The 18,918-nt window shown below is 40.2% G+C and overlaps 2 protein-coding genes across 2 annotated transcripts in view; both read right to left on the bottom strand.

Annotated features, from left to right (window-relative positions):
* The window catches only part of LOC113019585 (uncharacterized), a 62,129-nt gene that overhangs the window by 32,937 nt on the left and 10,274 nt on the right, over nt 1-18,918 (bottom strand). The window contains exons 2-4 of the mRNA XM_080299396.1: nt 1,106-1,221; nt 920-1,021; nt 303-404 (exon numbers count right to left, since the gene is read on the bottom strand). Coding sequence (XP_080155522.1) covers nt 303-404; nt 920-1,021; nt 1,106-1,221 — 320 coding nt within the window. The remainder of the gene's footprint in view (nt 1-302; nt 405-919; nt 1,022-1,105; nt 1,222-18,918) is intronic.
* LOC145425934 (stonustoxin subunit beta-like) lies at nt 10,438-18,722 on the bottom strand. The gene is made up of 8 exons (XM_080299434.1): nt 18,417-18,722; nt 18,100-18,319; nt 17,589-17,729; nt 17,386-17,495; nt 16,943-17,036; nt 14,587-14,656; nt 12,434-12,480; nt 10,438-12,273 (listed from the first exon to the last, which is right to left on the bottom strand). Exons 2-8 carry the CDS (start codon nt 18,242-18,244, stop codon nt 11,726-11,728), a joined length of 1,155 nt encoding a protein of 384 aa, XP_080155560.1. The 5' UTR covers nt 18,245-18,319; nt 18,417-18,722; the 3' UTR covers nt 10,438-11,725.

The raw sequence follows: 18,918 nt of genomic DNA, 5'->3' as shown, positions 1-18,918 counted from the left end.
GACTGACAGTGTTTGAGTCATTTTTGATGCTCTGAGTTTTATGAGGAAAATTTGTGCCACAAAGTTAGTGTTCCCTCTTCTAACTTCCAACAACATAAAGCACAACATGACTGATGGAAGAAAACATTCGCACGCGCATCACTTCCTGTTTGCTGAAGCGGATTTTCAGTTGTTTAGAAACCAAAGGCTTGTTTTTAAGAGACACTTTAAAGGGGATTGAGGGAATGACGTGTTTGCACTGCAGTTTATATCAAACAACATCAAGCAGTTAAATCAAAGATTTCATGTTACTAACAGCTCACCTCTCTGCAGCAGACACAGGCTGATCTTTAAATTGAATGGGTTCATCCCTAGACCGTTCACTCCAAAAGGTCACACAGCTGGGTCCAGGTTCAGTTTGGATCCTGATAATTAAAGTTCAAATATTCAATCAAGGACTTGTCATTTTAGACATTATAATACTGACTTTAACTTGCATCTTTCTTGGTGACTGTTTTTTTTTTAAATCTATTAATGACATGATTCAACATAGTGTTTACACAGCTGGGTCCAGGTTCAAGTTCAGTAGGTCTCCTGTGGATCCTGTGAGAGAAGAATGTGCTTTTCATTTGCAGCCACAGAAGCTCACGAAGACTTAGAATACCTTCATCATCCCAAAGAGAAACTGCTTTGCAGCTGAGCATGAGCAGGAGGAAACTCCAAACTAAATTAAGAACAGAGCCCAACCCAGAGGTAAACACAGTCATTAAGACTGTGCATGACGACTGATTGACTCCTGTGTGAGCAGCAGGAGTTTGATGTTGGACCTGTTTTATAGAATAAAGGAATTCCTTGCTTAGTGACTTCCTTTGACCAGGAAACAACATCAAGCAGTTCATTTAAGTCAGACATCAAAGACTTTATGTTTATAACAGCTCACCTCTCTGCAGGAGACGCCTGCTTGACTTTAAAATGAATGTAGCGATCATTAGATGAGTCACTCTTACAGGACGCAGAGCTGGGTGGAGGTCCAGGCTGGTTCCTGTGAATAATGATGGAGCAGTGATGTGAGTGCTGAGCTGTGACATGGAGAAGAGTCATGGACAGTTAGAGATGGTCATCTCACCTCTGAGCTTTGGTCTGGCTCTCATGTTCCCCACACAGAGTGCTTTTAGAGGGAGGGGCTCCCTCCTCTCTGTCCTCACACTGATCCATGCTGCTCAGCTCACACACACTTTCTACCTGCAGAGGAAACACAAATCATTCATGTGCACATCAACTACTAAGATCAGGTGACTTCAAAGTGCAGTAAGTCATTCACTTGATGTGTTTGAAAACTTACCTTGGGATTTAGTGTATTGGGTGTAAAACTCAAAGTTAAAGTGGTGGGTGGGCTCATTTTGACAGAATATATAATATTTCATGAATGAATTAAATGCAGAGTGTAGACTTTCATTTATAGCATCTACACTGATGATAAAATTACCTAGTATGATTATTTTATCTGAACTCAGCACTGAATCAGATTAAAAACTGAGGAACAGCCAGGTGGACAATAGATTAAAAAAAAATTATTTGTTGAGTTACATAGTCAGGGTGAAAAATGCAAAAAAGTCAAGCTTTCAAATGGTGTACCCAAGTATTTGTAGAGTAATCAGTATGTTGATCAGTTATTAAATAGTTTAATAACTAAAGAATCAGGCTTTCAAAGTGTTCAACCTCTTTGAATAAAAAGAATAATAAATAAAACATGTCAATTATAATAGCATTAATATAACAAAAATATAAGTAAAACTATTTGATGCCATAAAAGCTAAACAGTCACTGTAGCTATCAACACTTACTACAGCTACAAGCCAATATTATTTAGAAAAATCAATACATTGTGTTTATTATTATAGGGCAATAATAAATATTAAAAAGAAATAAAATGAACTGTTTAATACTTTACATTAACTATTTTAATAATTTAAATGTACAAAAAGTGTTTAATTCATAATAAATGTTTTAAAGCTAAATGTCCTCTTTTCTTCCCTTTAAAAAAAAAAAAAAAGTATCTCAGCCTAAGTTTCAGTTTTCTATTTTAATGGCCTGTGGAACAAAATGAGTACAAATGGTAAAAATTGTAAATGGTCTGTATTTGTATAGCACTTTACTACTCCCTAAGGACCCCAAAGCACTTGGCTACACCAAATCCTTTATACATGAATACAGTTTAATTAATATCATATTTTATTTATATTACACATGAATGTAACCTGCCAAATAATATAACCAAACACTTGAAATAAATACATCGAGAACACCCCATGCCCCCCGTAGACTAAGCCCTGCTTACTGCAGGTATCACTGCCACATAAAGTACCATGAGGTAGATCTTAAACATGATGCTATGCTGCTGTCTCCAAAAGTTGATTCGGTTCATCTGGACTGGGAGGTCAGTTCTTTAATCATAATTATGCAAATTCTCATGACCATTGATCAACAACCACTGACCAAAACCCACTGATCAAGGAGCACTGATCAAAGACCACTGATCAATGGCCATGAGTACCATTTGATGGGTGAAACTGGGGAGCCCATGGCACACCCATGTGCCAGGAGTCTAGCCGTCCATCTAAACAAAAGGCACTTAGACTAAAACTGACATAGATATGTTTATCCTGCCATAAAACAAAAAAACAGGTACGGCCTCTCCCATGCTCCCTGGATGTGGGTGTGAATGCCAGAGCACTCTGGAATGCACACAAAGTCTTTGCAGCCTATAAGGATCAAACTTCTACCAACATGACGTTGATTATAAAACTCTAAGCATATATGAGTAGATATTTCTACGCATAAATGACAATCAACAATACAGATCTAACAACAACACTACATCCAGATGAACAGAATTACCCATATGGAAAAGATATAGTAAAAACTTATATATGATTTACTCATGAAAGTGGCCACTTTCTCATTACTTTCATATATTGTTTTAGTAAGTATCCAAAACATACAAGTTTCATTATATAATTTTTCAAGGGATCTTATATCTGTTTTCACTCTTGTATGCTTTTCATACAAGTTTAACACAAAACAGATACAAACTTTATAAGATTTGTATATCTTTTTCATATGGGTAATTTTGGGAGATTTACTTTCCTGGATGATTGAGAATGCATGAAGGTGATACTGCTGTGCTCGGTTCATGACAAGTATTTGAGTCCAGACTTGCTGTATGTTGTATTTAGAAAGAAACAAGCTGCTATCTGGAACGAGTCAGTGCTCTGCTTCTGATGGAAAAAGGGGTGATGAAATAATGGGTGATGCAGAGGAGGGGGATTTTGACAAAGAGAGTATAGTATAGAGATGGACCGATCCAATATTACGTATCGGTATCGGTCCGATACTGACCTAAATTACTGGATCGGATATCGGTGAGAAATAAAAGACGTAATCCAATCCATTAAATATATATATTAAAAAAAATAAATAAATCACAAAACTTGCAACACAGCGTAACTCGGCTCATAACCGTCACACGTCGCAGCAGTGTGGTCACGTGATAGAGCAGCTGCGTGTATTTGGAGCCTCGCTACCAAACCAGTATTTCATCTCCAAGGAAGTGATCCCAGAGAGAAGTAAAGCAAGTGTGTAAGTTCATCTCTGAGTGTTTGTAAAGCATTCCCATGTTAAGCTTAACAACCGATATATGGAGCGACTGCCCCTCTCTCCGTCTCCTGCTGATACTTCAATTGTGAAACTGATTAATGATCAGCTGATCGGCTTTTCTGTCGTCTCTCTTCTTTGTTTTTGTCTCACTTTGCACCAGAAAGAGGAAACCAGCGGCTGAACAACAGCAGCACGTTTAACCTTGATAAGCTGTTGTTAGAATTTATTTAATATTACTTTCTACACCAGGATCTTTTTCTGCGCAGCTGACGGCTGGTAACTGTGCAGGGGCGGGTCTAGCAAAGTTTAGCCAGGGGGGCCGATAGGGCACGAACAGGGCAAAGGGGCACAAAGACATACTTTTCTTTCTTATTCTCATTTAAAATGTCTGGCTTTTAACCCTCTGGGGTCCAGGGTATAATTGGTCGTTTTTGACTACGTTTGATTTTACCTCTATATCTCACCTTTAAAATATGTTTATCTTGCCTTGTTTGGTATCATTATTTTCAGCACAACCTCAAATATCTGAATTTTCTTTTTCATTTTAGTATACTATATTAGCACAGTTGATCTAAATTCAGACAAAAAATTCAAAATCCGAGTAGAAAAAAGTTAAATCTTTTACTGTAAAACCCACAAACATGTTTAACGAATCATTTTCATAAATTGAAATGCAAATAGAAATTGTACATTTCTAAAAGAATATGCACAAGTTTTGCAAACAACAAAGTTATATGGTACTATTTACCTAAAAATGCAGCCAAGGCCTCGGGCGTTTTTTTATATAACCATTTAAATCTATTTACAGAACAATCAGCTGGGCTGCATCAAAGAAGGCACACAAATTATTTGTGCCAGTCCAAAAGAATGTAGTTTGTGTTCAGTATAAGACAGAGGAGAACAGCACAGGCCTAAACCCTGCAGGTCTGACAGCAGAAGGAGCATCAGTCCAGTTTTCCATGTGGGAACAGCGTTTACACTGGAATCTGCCTTTGACGGCGTTTTTAGAGCAAATGTGACATTCAGCAGTATAACTGACACACAATAAAAGACAATAACTACACAACAAACTAACTATGGCCTCCAAACACGCCACACGTCACTAATGTGTGACATATGAAAACTCGCTCTCTCTCTTTCTTTCGCTCGTCCGCTTTCCTTCTCAGGTGTCACTCCTAAAAACTTCCCGTTCTCCCTAAACAACTGATAAGGCCTAAACTGCCTTATCAGTTTTTTGATTGGCTGACATGGTAAACTCTAACACCAATAGGGAAGGGGTGTTTTTTCTTTTTTCACTCACAATCGGAGAGTGTTTGCTAGCGCTGTCTGTAGAAAACACCATTTTTACCGTCCTTCCCGCTCTAAATACCGCTGTTTTATTAAAAAAAAAAAAACATTGTGTGTATGTTTTATCATAACTCTGGTTTTACGTGGCCCATTGACACAATTCAAAAACTAGTATATAGTTTGAAGTCTGCACTTTCGACCCGAGTTGAAATGGAGAATAGCTTTAGTGTTGTTGTGTATTTAAACTTGAATATGAACTTATACAAAATGCAGCAAGATATTAAAAAAATTTTATTGATTAAATAAACACACTATATCGGATTCATATCGGTCTCAGCAGATATCCAAATTTATGATATCGGTATTGGTATCGGACATAATAAAGTGGTATCGTGCCATCTCTAGTATAGAATATAAGCATTCCTGACCATATTTACTCCAACTCACTTTTCAGCAACAACAAATACTCCAAACACTTTAAGAAAAAAAGTGTCTCTCGCTAAAGCAGAAAAAAATGTTTCTTTGATGAAACAAAGCAGAGCTCCACTATCGAAAAGCAGCTTTTTTACTGTCTGTGTACGAACCAATCTTTATTTTAAACATAGCTTCTCAAAGCTCAACCCAAATACAGAAAAACATCATTGTCTCTCTCACACTGTGTGACTCACACCTGAACAATAAGGTTGTGTCACACCTGCCCTGCAGCTAAACTGCTCATGTGAGTTTGACTGTAAATAATAGTGGTCATATGATTTACAAGGAGAACAGGCCATGCCAAGTGTCTTCCTTGTCTGTGCCCGTCAGCATGGGACCAACTTCTCCAGCTTCTCCTGTTATCAGATTTGTGAGCAGCAGCAGAAACAGAAACATAAAACTGTTTGATTCCAGTCAATCAACAACCAATAATCAAGTTTGAAGACAAACAGTGATCAAAGTTTGTCCTGGAATTGGAAGTGAACAACTGATCCAAACATCACAGAGCACAAAAAAGAAACAGTCAACCTGTTGAACTAGGAAACAAAGCAAACTTACAGTTTCTTCAAGTACACACACCAAGAACAAGCTCCACTCCACACCTGGACACTAAACACGGACACACAGGTGAGCTGCTTACTGGAAGGAGGCGGGACTTAATGCCTAAAGAGTGTGAGAGGGTCACACCTTCATGTGCAGGTTTACAAATATGTCATCTGACTGCTCAGACTGAACCTGTTTACCTGGTTAAAACCTGTAAAACTGGGTTTTCTGAGCTTCCTGCTTGAAAATGACATGTAGAAAATGAATTTAGTATTTTTTTTTCTTACAATCTGACTAAACTAAATTTAAAAGTAGAATGGGAGGCAGAGCCTTCAGTTTTCAGGCCCCTCTTCTGTGGAACCAGCTTCCAGTTTGGATTCGGGAGACAGACACTATCTCTACTTTCAAGATTAGGCTTCAAACTTTCCTTTTTGCTAAAGCATATAGTTAGGGCTGGACCAGGTGACCCTGAATCCTCCCTTAGTTATGCTGCAATAGACACAGGCTGCCGGGGGATTCCCATGATGCATTGAGTTTTTCCTTTCCAGTCACCTTTCTCACTCACTATGTATTAATAGACCTCTCTGCATTGAATCATATCTGTTATTAACCTCTGTCTCTCTTCCACAGCATGTCTTTATCCTGTCTTCCTTCTCTCACCCCAACCGGTCGCAGCAGATGGCCCCGCCCCTCCCTGAGCCTGGTTCTGCCGGAGGTTTCTTCCTGTTAAAAGGGAGTTTTTCCTTCCCACTGTCGCCAAAGTGCTTGCTCATAGGGGGTCATATGATTGTTGGGTTTTTCTCTGTATCTATGAAGCGCCTTGAGGCGACTTTTGTTGTGATTTGGCGCTATATAAATAAAATTGAATTGAATTGAATTAAACAATCTTGGCATCAAAATAAAGCTAACACTTGTGAGATTTGATCAGAGGTGTAAATACTACAGCAGATGTGACTGTGTCAGAGTTCCTGAGGCTGGAACATAAAAAACGTTTGTAGATTTTCTTCAACTAAGTTATTTTTTATTTTATTTTATTTAACAAGTAGGGTGACCATATTTAATTTCCAAAGGAAGAATACACTTGGCCCAGTCATAATGAACTTTAATTATACTGTTTGCTTAAAGAAGTTTTTAACATATAAATGATGCTTTCTCTGTACGGTTAATGAATCGTGAAATTTAAAAAAAAAAACGTCTTATAGGCTTTTCAAGTCAACAAGTTAAAAAAAGAAGACTTTTGGTCACCAATATATAGCCACTTTGAAAATATGATTCACTTCCCATTTAACCAGGAATCAACATGTGAACATTATCTGTGCAAGTAATGATGCTGCTGAAGTGAAACCATGAAAAATTACAGCACTGTTAATGACTACATAGCCATTTGGCACATTTTGCCAATGTGATGGTGTGATGCATTTTGTAATGGTGATTTATTATGTCAGAATCAGAATACATTATTGATCTCTCGCTCTCTCTTTACTAGTCCCCCCTAGGGACCCCAAAGCGCTTTACACACCCAGTCATCTACCCATTCACTCTCACATTCACACACTGGTGGAGGCAAGCTACAGTTGTAGCCACAGCTGCCCTGAAGAAGTAACTATATAATTAATTGCCCAGCACTGGTCATTATAGACTGTATTTTGCAGACAGAGTTACAGGACTCTTTCCCAGACCACAGACTCATAATACAAGTCAGAGCTTTATAAAAGAAAAAAGAAAAAGGAAAGAAAGAAAAAAAAGATGCGTTTTCAAAATTGGAATTGGAAACATAAATGTAAATGCTGTAATTTGATTATTTTAATGAACCATGTAACTTGGATGGATTCGATGCTGGCCCGACGACAGTGCACACCTCTGCTGTTGCTCACCGTGGTCCAAGGGATCGCTCAGAGAGTTTGTGTGTTTGCTCAGACACATGAAAAATTAGAGGGAACATTGGTTGGTGCCAACCTGCAATAGAAATGTGAGATTAACTAAATATTTAGAATTGTGTGATTTGAAATGTAAATAGATGCTGTGTTACTGTAGGTGACAATATGTCATGATATTGTATATATTATATGTTTGTTACGTCTCCTCGAGGGCAGGAGGGGATAACACAACAACTCCGGAAACTCGGTACAGGTGTTATGAAAAAGGTTTAATGGCAGCGCTCACACAAAATAAATAACCTAGATTCAAACAACAAATGTGGGGGAGAAAAGGACAGTTAGGTTGTGCCAAAAAAACACCAAAAAGACAAAACCAAAACTTAGCTGAGCTATTATCCTAGAAAAGCAACAAACAGGAGAGAAAGACCCTAAACCTCAACTTAAAACAAGCTCAAAATTACATGGGTGGCACCAACCTACTTACCTAGTGTTTCTAACAAAAAGACTCTACGTGAGTAAGTGTATGGGGTCCCCAAACTTACCTAGACCACTTTACTCCCACCACAATCATCAAACAAACTCCTGGAAAACCTCCTGTGTTGTACCAGTGCCAAAGACTTCACGCCCCAAGGACCTCAACAGCTACAGGCCGGTGGCTCTGACATCCCACCTGATGAAGACCCTGGAGCGGTTGGTCCTGGCTCAGCTTCGGCGCCTAACAAGCTCATCACTGGACCCACTTCAGTTTGCCTACCAGCCTGGCATTGGAGCGGATGATGCCGTCATTCACCTCCTACATCGTTCCCTCGCTCACCTGGAGACCGCTGGAAGCACTGTGAGAATCATGTTCTTTGATTTCTCCAGTACCTTCAACACTATTCTTCCCTCGGTTCTAAAGGACAAGCTGGTGAACTCTGGAGTGGACCATCACCTCACTACCTGGATCCTGGACTACCTCACCGACCGACCACAGTATGTGAGGACTCAGGGCTGTGTGTCGGACAGGGTCGTCTGCAGTACGGGGGCCCACAGGGAACGGTTCTGGCTCCGTTCCTCTTCACCATCTACACTGCAGACTTCTCCCACAATTCCACCCAGTGCTTCCTGCAGAAGTTCTCTGATGACTCTGCAATAGTCGGCCTCATCACTGATGGGGACGACAAGGAGTACAGAGGTCTGACCCAAGACTTTGTGGACTGGTGCCAGCTGAACTACCTCCAGATCAACGCCAGTAAAACCAAGGAACTGGTGGTAGACTTCCGCAGGCACAAGCATTCTCCACTGCAACCACTGAACATCCAAGGTATGGACATTGAGGCTGTGGACAGCTACAGGTACCTTGGTGTTCATCTGAACAACAGACTGGACTGGACTCATAACTCAGACGCCCTCTACAGGAAAGGGCAGAGCAGGCTGTACCTGCTGCGGAGACTCAGGTCGTTTGGAGTGGAGGGCCCACTCCTGAAGACCTTCTATGACTCTGTGGTGGCTTCTGCTATCTTTTATGGCGTGGTCTGCTGGGGCGGCAGCATCTCTGCTGGGGACAGGAAGAGACTGAACAGGGTGATCCGAAGGGCCAGCTCTGTTCTAGGATGCCCTCTGGACCCAGTGGAGGTGGTGAGTGACAGGAGAACGGCGGCTAAGCTGTCATCCCTGTTGGACAACGTCTCCCACCCCATGCAGCAGACTGTGACAGCACTGAGCAGCTCCTTCAGTGGGAGACTGCGGCACCCACGGTGTGGGACGGAGAGATTTCGCAGGTCTTTCCTCCCCACTGCTGTCAGACTCCACAACAAAGACTTTAACTGAACAAACACACACATCCACACATGTGCAATAACAGTAAGTGCAATAATCTTTTCTGGCATCGTTGTATTTTTACTCAGTTGTATATAGCATTCGTATTCTATTTTTATCTTATTGTATATTTTTATTCTATTTTATTCTACTGTATATAGTATATTATTTTATTCTATTCTGTACAGTTGTGTACTGTATTTATTCTTATTGTATTCTAATTTTTGCCTCATAACTTTTGCACTGTCCACTTCCTGCTGTGACAAAACAAATTTCCCACGTGTGGGACTAATAAAGGTTATCTTATCTTATCTTATCTTAATTAGTTGGATGTCCCCAGATTGACATCAGCCTGCAGTCTGTGACCTAAGGGAATGGCAAACAAAAGGAGAGGGAAAGAAAACATGCAGCCTGCAGACACGTAACAATGTTACACACACATAACATAAAATAATGTAATGTCTTCATATTTCTGGCAGGTGATTGTGGGAAAACGTGATTAACATATTTTTCTTGTTTGTGGATGAAAAAAGTAACGCTTATCAGGCTAAATAATTACTTGTCCTGTATCGACAGACAGAGGAGAAGGACAGGGCCCAGGTCCATATCAGTACTGTGTGGCTACTACTGGCATGTCCATCGAACTGGAGGTACTCCTGGAAAGTTGAGAAAGTCTCTATATTGATACGAAAATGTGACACAACAATTTCAGATAGAAAATAGTGTGAGTGGTGAGAGAAAGATTTTTTTGTGTGTGTGTGTATTGTTGAGAATGTTCAGAAAAAACGGCAATTATAGATTAGAAAAAAATGGACAACAGTCATTCACAGTTATAGTTTAATGACTTTTCAAATGTCGAGTGTTTATATGAAAATAATTGTAATAAAGAGTTGGAAATACATACATACAACAGTCTCAAGTTTATTACATAAAACTGAAAAGCATGATAAATACAACAATCTTTAATTCAATTTTATTTAATTTAATTTTATTTTATCTATACAGCGCCAAATCACAACAACAGTCACTTCAAATTGTAAAGTAGGACTTACAATAATACATGTAAAGAAAAACCCAACAATCATTTTACCCCCATATAAGCAAGCACTTTGGTGACAGTGAAAAGGAAAAACTCTCTTTTAACAGGAAAAAAACCTCAAGCAGTAACAGGCCCAGGGGCAGCCTGATAGTTCAACTTAGTTTTTGCACTTGGTAAAGCAGAGATGCTGATCATTTTATTAAACATGAAAGAATTTAGACAGTTTTGAACTCTTAGTGATGCAACAGTGTTTTTTCAACTTTAGAACTGGAAGCAGAGTTTGGACCCGGATGGATCCTCGAGGCTCCTCACTACGATAGCCATAATGATTCATCAAGGTGTGCATCTTCGTAGCTTACCAAAGTCGCACTTTTTTTGAAAGATTTTTTAGCGCCGTGTACCACATAAAATCGGTTGGGGTCAGTAAGCACAACCAGAATTCATGCTCAAGGCACACCAGATTATAAGACGCGCTGTGGATTTCTGAGAAAATTAAAGAATTTTAAGTGGGCCTTATATAGTTTCAAATGAGGACTGAAGCCTTTGCTGTTTATTAGATCAGCCACATGTATTATGATCTCTCAATACAATCATATTCTGGCTATAACTGCACTTAAAATCTATTGAGCCAATCATTTCGGCTTATATAGCCGAAACATTTTCAAATCATGAGCTCCCAACAATGAGTGAAACAGTAAGAGCATGTAGAGAGTTTGGAAACATCCCATTAAGAAAGAGAAATCAACTTTGTTTTAATGAGCTCAGACTTGTTGAAAATGCAGAGGTTGTGAACTGAGCTTCAGAGAAACATACTGATATTCACTTTGAAGCTTTGAGTGGAAAAAGACAGAAAACAACATGTGGATTCTGGAATAATGTGAGCTTCCATCTTTAAAGGACTGAAGAGCAAGAAGTTTACAAGGAATCATTTAGAACAGCTTAAAACATCAACTGACTGAATGTATGAATCTGAAAATGTGTTTCTGGGTGAAAGAGACAGACATGTACAGACTGAACTATCTGTTCAACAGTCAGAGTGTTTCTCTAACAGGAGACACTCTTTACACTCCACTCAGCACAGAGTCACTGAGGAATCAGGACTATCGGGCCAGAGTGTAAACCCAGGATAAAGAGGTTCAGTGAATGTGGTGTTGAAGGTGTGGAGGTGGATCAGAGTGTCAGAGGAGACTCTGTAGAAGGACAGAGTGCCAGCAGGACAGTCCACATACACTGCTGCTCTGTTAGAGACAGAGGAGGAGGAGGAGGAGGAGGAGGAAATGGATGTTCTTTTTCCATTATACCAGACAGAACGAGGACCATCATCAGAGCAGCTCAGACTCCAGGACTGATCATTGCATCCAAACCTACAGTCTTTACTGCCTCCTTTCCTTCTGATTCTTTTGTAACTCACTGATATAAAAATGTGTCCTCTCCACTCGACCTCCCAGTAGCAGAGGCCAGTCAGACCATTTCTACAAAGCAGCTGAGGATAAAAATCAAATCTGTCTGGATGATCAGGATATGACTGAACCTCCTTGTCATATGCCACCTTCCTGTTGTTGTTAGACAGTTGGAGGTTTGTGTTCACTGTGTTTGTGTCAATTATGAGTTGACAGGAATCTGATGGAGAGAACAAACAATCCAGCTGCAGTTATTGATCCATCATCTGTTCATTGATTGACACTTTGATGATGACAGTCAGGATGAGTGATGTGACAGTTTGAAGATGGTTGAATGTGTGTTGCTTTGTTTTCATCAATCACATTAAAAACACACTTACACTTTCTCAGACCTGGTCTCAACCATTGGCCCCCAGCAGGCTCCACCCTGAAAGGAGAAAGGAAAGAAAGGAGACCAGATCAGACCAGCACAGTCTCTTTCAGCATGCACACATGGACACTGCATCGCTCTCATACACATACTGTTAGACACTAATAAAGGAACACTCCTACATTTTCATTGTCGTCATTATCTTTATATTCCTCTTCTGTTTAGCTAAAAAGAACACCTCCTTGCCTTTGCTGCCAGCTGTTTTCTTCTCTTAGTGTCAGTGTGGTTACTGTAGATGACCTCTGACCTTTGAGTGAGTGCAGCGTTTTAATGTGTTTTAATACTACCTGAAACCTGTTCATCTTGTGATTTGTCCACATGCACACAGAGAAATTTCTGCCTCTTTCATGATATTCCAATCAGCACATTAGAAACTATTATCAGCTATCTGTCTACATTTGTGTGACTGGGATAAAGAGAGATTGAAGTGAAGGGGTAAAGTGTCTTAATATATGTCTTAACATTAAAAATGATCAAAGTCCCAAAAAATTGGTTTTCCCTAACCCTAATAAAAAAGCATTTTCATTCTTAATGAAATATAAATAAAATGACAAGTTTGATCATCATGAGAAATGTTTGAGTAGTAAAATGGACTGTTCTAATATCTGAATTTTGTGTTTTCAGACATGATACAGCTTCAGGCTTTTCCACTTGTGTGGAGGAAAGTAGGAAGATAAGAACTATATCCCAAGTTATCATACTCCGAATGGACCATGTTCAGCATCTCCATTGCCGAAGCTGCTGCACTGAGTTGCGGCCGGAAGGTGTTTGGTTTCTGTCGTGGTGGTAACCCCCCAACCAAATGTTGGACACCAGACGTGAAGGAGTCCTATCAGGCTTGGTTGGCCTGTGGGACTTCGGAGGCAGCTGACAGGTAACGGCAGTCCAAGCTGAACGCGGCATGAGCAGTGGCTCAAGCAAAAACACAGATGTTGGAGGAGCTCGGAGAGGCCAAGGAAAAAGACTTTCGGACTGCCTCACAAAAATTCTGGCAACCCATCAAGTGACTCGGGAGTGGAAAGCGGTGCTCTACCTGCACTGTGTATAGGTGGACCGCTGCTGACTTAGACTGAGAAAATTGTCGGGCGGTGGAAGGAATACTTCGAGGACGTCCTTAATTCCACTGGCACGTCTTCTGTGGAGGAAGAAGAGTCTTGGGATGACCCCCCCCCAACCTCTGGGGGTGAGGTCACAGAAGGCAGTTAAACAACTCCTTGGTGGCAGTTGTGGCTGAGGTGAGGCTCTGGATGTTGTAGGGCTGTCCTGCCTGACATGCCTCTGCAATGTTGCGTGGAGATCAGGGGCAGAACCCCTTGACTGGCAGACCAGGGCGGTGGTCCCCATTTTTAAGAAGGGAGACCAGAGGATGTGTTCCAACTACAGGTGATCACACTCCTCAGCCTCCCTGGGAAAGTCTATGCCAATGTGTGAGAAAGGAGAGTCTGTCTGTTAGTCAAACCTCAGACACAGGAGGAACAATGCAGTTTTCTTGATACTGCAGGTACTTGAGGGCGCATGGAAGTCTGCCCAACCAGCCTGTTTGTGTTTTGTGGACTTCGACAAGGCATTCAACCGTGTCCCTTGGTGTTTTCTGTGGGAGGTGCAGCTGGGGTGTCTGGCCCATTGCTACGGGCCATTCGATCCCTATACAACTGTTGCCAGAGCTTGGTTTGCATAGCTGGCAATAAGCCAATAAGCAACAATAGAGGCCAGTGTAAAACTATACCAGCACACTGCACATATGGCAACTGCCATATTATAATGTTGCAAGCAATCCCAAACTCCAGTCTTCTGTACTCCAATGTGCAGTAAGAAATCTATTATCCTCAACAGTTCTTTCCAGGAACATCATCTGAACAATTTTCAGTATAAACTTGCTGGTCCTGTCATAACTTTTTCTGGCATCACATGTTGCACAAATCTTTAAGCCACATTTAAACTGTTTGCTTGTCATATACTGTTTGTGTGTTTCTCCAGATATCACAGGATGTCTGATTCTTGATATGGAACTCATTTTCTGCATGAATCAACAAAAAGGCTAAGTTAAGGAGAGAGGAAATGTTTTTTAACAATTTCTCCTTTTTCAGGAGGGTTTTTGCATACCTGAGAGCTTCCAGTCTCTTGTGTAGTTGCTTCTCTTCAGGGAACCGGTGCTTAATTCCTGCAAATGCATCTTAAATCATAATTGGTCCATTAAACATTTGACAATGTTTTAACTAGCAAATCAAATCAATTCATGTTATTTTAGCAGTATGAGGGCTCTGGTCCCCCACAAGCATTGTGTTTTTTGGGCCTGTTGCAGTCTTGACCTAATTCTATCTGTAATTTTTGTTTTGTCAAATGACTATCATTGTGATGGCCATCATCATGACTACATATTACTAACACGAGTTAGTCATCCTGTTTCATTCTAAAAAATTAACCCAGTCAATCAACAACAACAACAAACTTTATTTATATAGCACATTTAAAAACCAGTGGTGTACCAAAGTGCTTAACATGCAAGAGGGTAAGATGAAGTAACAAGGAAGGATGAGGGCTATGGCAAGGTACCAAAATGTGCTAGCAGGTTGAATGGCATTAAAACACACAAAGGCAAAAGAATTGCATATAAAAGCATAAAAGAAGGCTAAGTGTAGAGGATAAAACAGTCAAAAAAAATTTTAAATGAATTAAAAGCCAAAGATAAGAATAAGCGTTAAGCAAACTATCAAGCAATCGTTAACTGGTAGAAAAGGCGAGGCTAAATAAGTGGGTTTTTAACCGCAATCTGAAGGAATGGATGGAATCAGACTCGCGTATAGCGATGGGGAGGTTATTCCATAAATCGGGTGCAGCCAAGGCAAACGTGTGGTCACCTCTAGTCTTCAGCGAAGATCTCGGCAGTACCAAGAGTGACTGGGAAGATGATCTTAATGCTCTAGTAGGGGTGTATGATCTAAGTAGCTCAATGAGGTAGCTTGGCGCTATATTGTTAATAATTCGGAAGGTAAGCAGCAGGATTTTGAATTGAATGCGGTACTTAACGGGAAGCCAATGCAGATCAGCAAGGACAGGGGTGATAGAGACACGCCGCCCACTACCAGTAAGGAGACAAGCAGCTGTGTTCTGAACAATTTGGAGTCTATGGAGGAGAGTAGAGTTAAGACCGAAGTACAGTGAGTTGCAATAATCCAACCTAGATGTCACAAAGGCGTGGATAAGCTTTCCAAGGTCCCTATGTGGAACATAATGTCTGGCCTTGCTAATAAGATGCAATTGATGGAAACAAGATTTAATAACAGAGGACACTTGTTTATCGAACTTAAAAGAGCTATCCAAAAATACACCCAGGTCACTAACAGTGTCAGTGAGGAAACTGTTAAAGGAACCGAGGGAATTCACGGAGTTGGCTACGGGGGACTCTACTGTCAAAGACGATAATTTCCGTTTTCCTGTCGTTTAGAATAAGAGAGTTACCTACATCTGTATGTCGTCGGCATAACAATGATGTGCGATGTTATACTTCTCAAAGATTGCACCTAAGGGGAGCATATACAGTGAGAAGAGCAGCGTGCCTCAAGGACAGATCCTTGAGGCACGCTGCAGGAAACAGGTGCAGCAGAGGAGAAATAAGGGCCAAAATTGATCGAGAAGGACCAATTAGAGAGGTATGACTTAAACCAATCTAGGGCGGCACCTCCAATGCCAACTGTGTGTTCAAGTCTCGCTAATAGGATGTTATGATCTACCATATCAAAGGCCGAGGATAGATCTAGTAGGACCACGATTGAAGAGCGTCCGGAGTCAGCAATCAGAAGAAGATCATTGAGGACTCTGAGCAAGGCCGTTTCAGTACTATAACAGGGTTTGTAAGTGGACTGAAATTTATCATAAATGGCATTCGCATCCAAATATGGCTGGAGTTGTGAAAGAACGATCCGAGGACTTAAGATGTAAAACTTTACGAATAAAATGAGTTAAAAAAAATTCACAGAGAGCAGGAGAGCACGCCAGTGGCATTTCAGGACAGGGGTTAACCAATGAATTGAAAAAATTCATGGTCTCAACTATGTTTTTGTGTGTGTAGAGCATTTGGGGGGTTAAGCCAGGGGAGATTACCTTTTTGTGAGCAGGAAGTCACACAAATGCACCCATATCCACACACACTCACTCACCTGCACATATATACACACTTACAGAGACACACATACACACACACTCAGTGCCCCCCCCCCCATGGACCATGTTGGGGGGGGGGGGGGGGGGGTTGCAGTGAGTGTTTGTGTAAACTGTGTCACAGACTAAATGGTTGCAGGGGAAGCTGGTTTTTTGGAGTGGTCTGAGACCGAGGGCAGAGATGCTACTCTGAGATCCTCCCCTTGCTAGCATGTAAAAACCGGTTTTTGACTTGCTTTCTTCACAGAATAAGTCTGAATTTGCGGGCCTGTCGAAGCACAGACCCAACAGTGGTTCTTACCTGGAAATAGGTAGAAGTGTTTTGTCAGAGTGTCTCTCTCTTTGGTTGGCATCTGCTTCTGTTCAGAGGGGAAATCTTCAAATTGTTGCATGACCTTTGAGATTAAAATAAAGTTACAGTGATGTCTGACACAGCAGCTCATATTACAGAAAATATATATTGCAGTCATAGAGAGAGAGACATGGAGACATTATTTCCATCATGTTTAGAGACAGGAGGATCATCTCTTGTTTTGCCTTGTTTCAGGTCACAACAAATGAAGGGCATTACAGAATTCTAGCCCCATTGCCAGCTACGAGCATGGGAGATCAACCTGGTATGAAATGGACTAGTAATAGTAGCCAGAAAGAAAATGCAAAAATATTGAGAAAAACTTAAACATGCAGAGAAAGAATTAGGAATAAATTCAGGTTAATGACCAGATAAAATACTGGCAAACTTACTTTTTTGAATAGTTCTTCAATATCATCTTGACAGCACCCCGTGAGGATCACATCACAAATGTAATGGAAGAAATTAGAACCATATTCTGGGTTTCTATATGAATAGGTGTCTACAAAGAAACAGAAACATAATTTGCTGCATTTAATTGTGTTTGTTATTATACACTATTATAATAATAGTTACAAGAAGCAGGATAACTTACGAGGTGTGCTCGAATGAAAACCAATGAAATCCTTTTCTATGTGTACTTTTCCAACTTTGGCAATGTTTTTTGGTGGAGGGCCAGTGTTTTCTGTCCCCATGGATTGTCTGCTTGCATCTACTGTAACTACTCCTTCATTCTCTGAAACAAGAAAGATGTGTGCAAACAACTATTCTTGATCATCTTCAGGTGCTCTGTTGTCATACTAAAAGCGAGAAAAACTGCATCATGTGTATTTAACATCATTACATCTAGTAAACCATTAGTTTTATTACATTCTCCAAATTATTTTAAAGATTTCAAAAGTTTTGGATTTTCTTTGCCTGTAATTAATTTTGTTCATGGTTTTCTTGTTTCTTTAAAAAGAGACACTGACCTAAATGAGACAAACTAAACAAAATATTTCATAACATCACTACTACAACTATAACTGGTAATAATAATAATAAACACATGTGTAACAGTAATGTTCAGCATCTTTTTGGTGCATGTCAGGCTAGTTGATAATCACCTCCTCTACAGGCCTGAATGATTATGACCTTTGGCTTGTTCATTAGTGCAGGACAGTTCTTTGTGTTTAAGCGCTCATAAATTTTATCAATTTCAAAGTTCTTCAGGTCAGAGCCACGGATAGTTCCCAAGTCACCATGAGACATGAGAACCACAAACACACTGTCTGTGTTAAAGAGCTTTCGATGCTTGGAGAAACGAATTAGAGCCTCATCAATCTCCTGTAAACAGAAAAGTTGGACATGAATTTGATATTTTACTCAGTTTGAACAGCAGCTAAGTGGAAGTGAAATAATGCTTTCTGTCTGTAGAATTTACCTGTGCAGTCAGATCTTGGTAATATACCACTGCATAGCCCAGATTATAGAGCAGGTTGAGCACGGCTTGTGCGTCATACTCAGCACCGTGTCGGTTTGATTTCAGATCATAAAAATGTCTAATATTGATCAGCAGTGCGATGCGATTTGATATGGAATATTCAGTCACCGGGTAAATCTGAAAGAATATATAATTTAAAGGAAAGTCTTGAGATCACTGTAACAAACTTTATTTTATTTTTTTTTGTAATGCTGTCAGTTACAAATAGACAGTAATTAGCTATAATTTAATATTAACTGCAAAAAGCTAAGGACAAGAGCTCAGTTAACAGATATGAGATGAGAATTATATGGTGACTCACCTTGTTACAATCTATGTCATCTGTGCACATCGCCATGTTTAATCTATAAACACATTGAAAGATATTTGTAGCTGGAGGACTGACTCAGCATCAGTTTATCAAATGATATCCATTTTTTAGATTATTCACTATATATCACAT

The sequence above is a fragment of the Astatotilapia calliptera genome, chromosome 3, assembly GCF_964374335.1.
Source record: "Astatotilapia calliptera chromosome 3, fAstCal68.1, whole genome shotgun sequence".
In the NCBI taxonomy this organism is placed as follows: domain Eukaryota; kingdom Metazoa; phylum Chordata; class Actinopteri; order Cichliformes; family Cichlidae; genus Astatotilapia; species Astatotilapia calliptera.
Note: the sequence above shows the minus strand (reverse complement) of the source record. Positions and strands in the feature narration are given on the sequence as shown.

Coding starts and splice junctions, on each gene's coding strand:
- LOC145425934 (XM_080299434.1), bottom strand. CDS start 18,244: ATGTCTCATGGTGACTTGGGAACTATCCGTGGCTCTGACCTGAAGAAC. Junction 12,481..14,586: donor AAGAGACTGGAAGCTCTCAG/GTATGCAAAAAC, acceptor TTCTCCTTTCAG/GGTGGAGCCTGCTGGGGGCC. Junction 12,274..12,433: donor GAGACCAGGTCTGAGAAAGT/GTAAGTGTGTTT, acceptor TCTCTCCATCAG/ATTCCTGTCAACTCATAATT.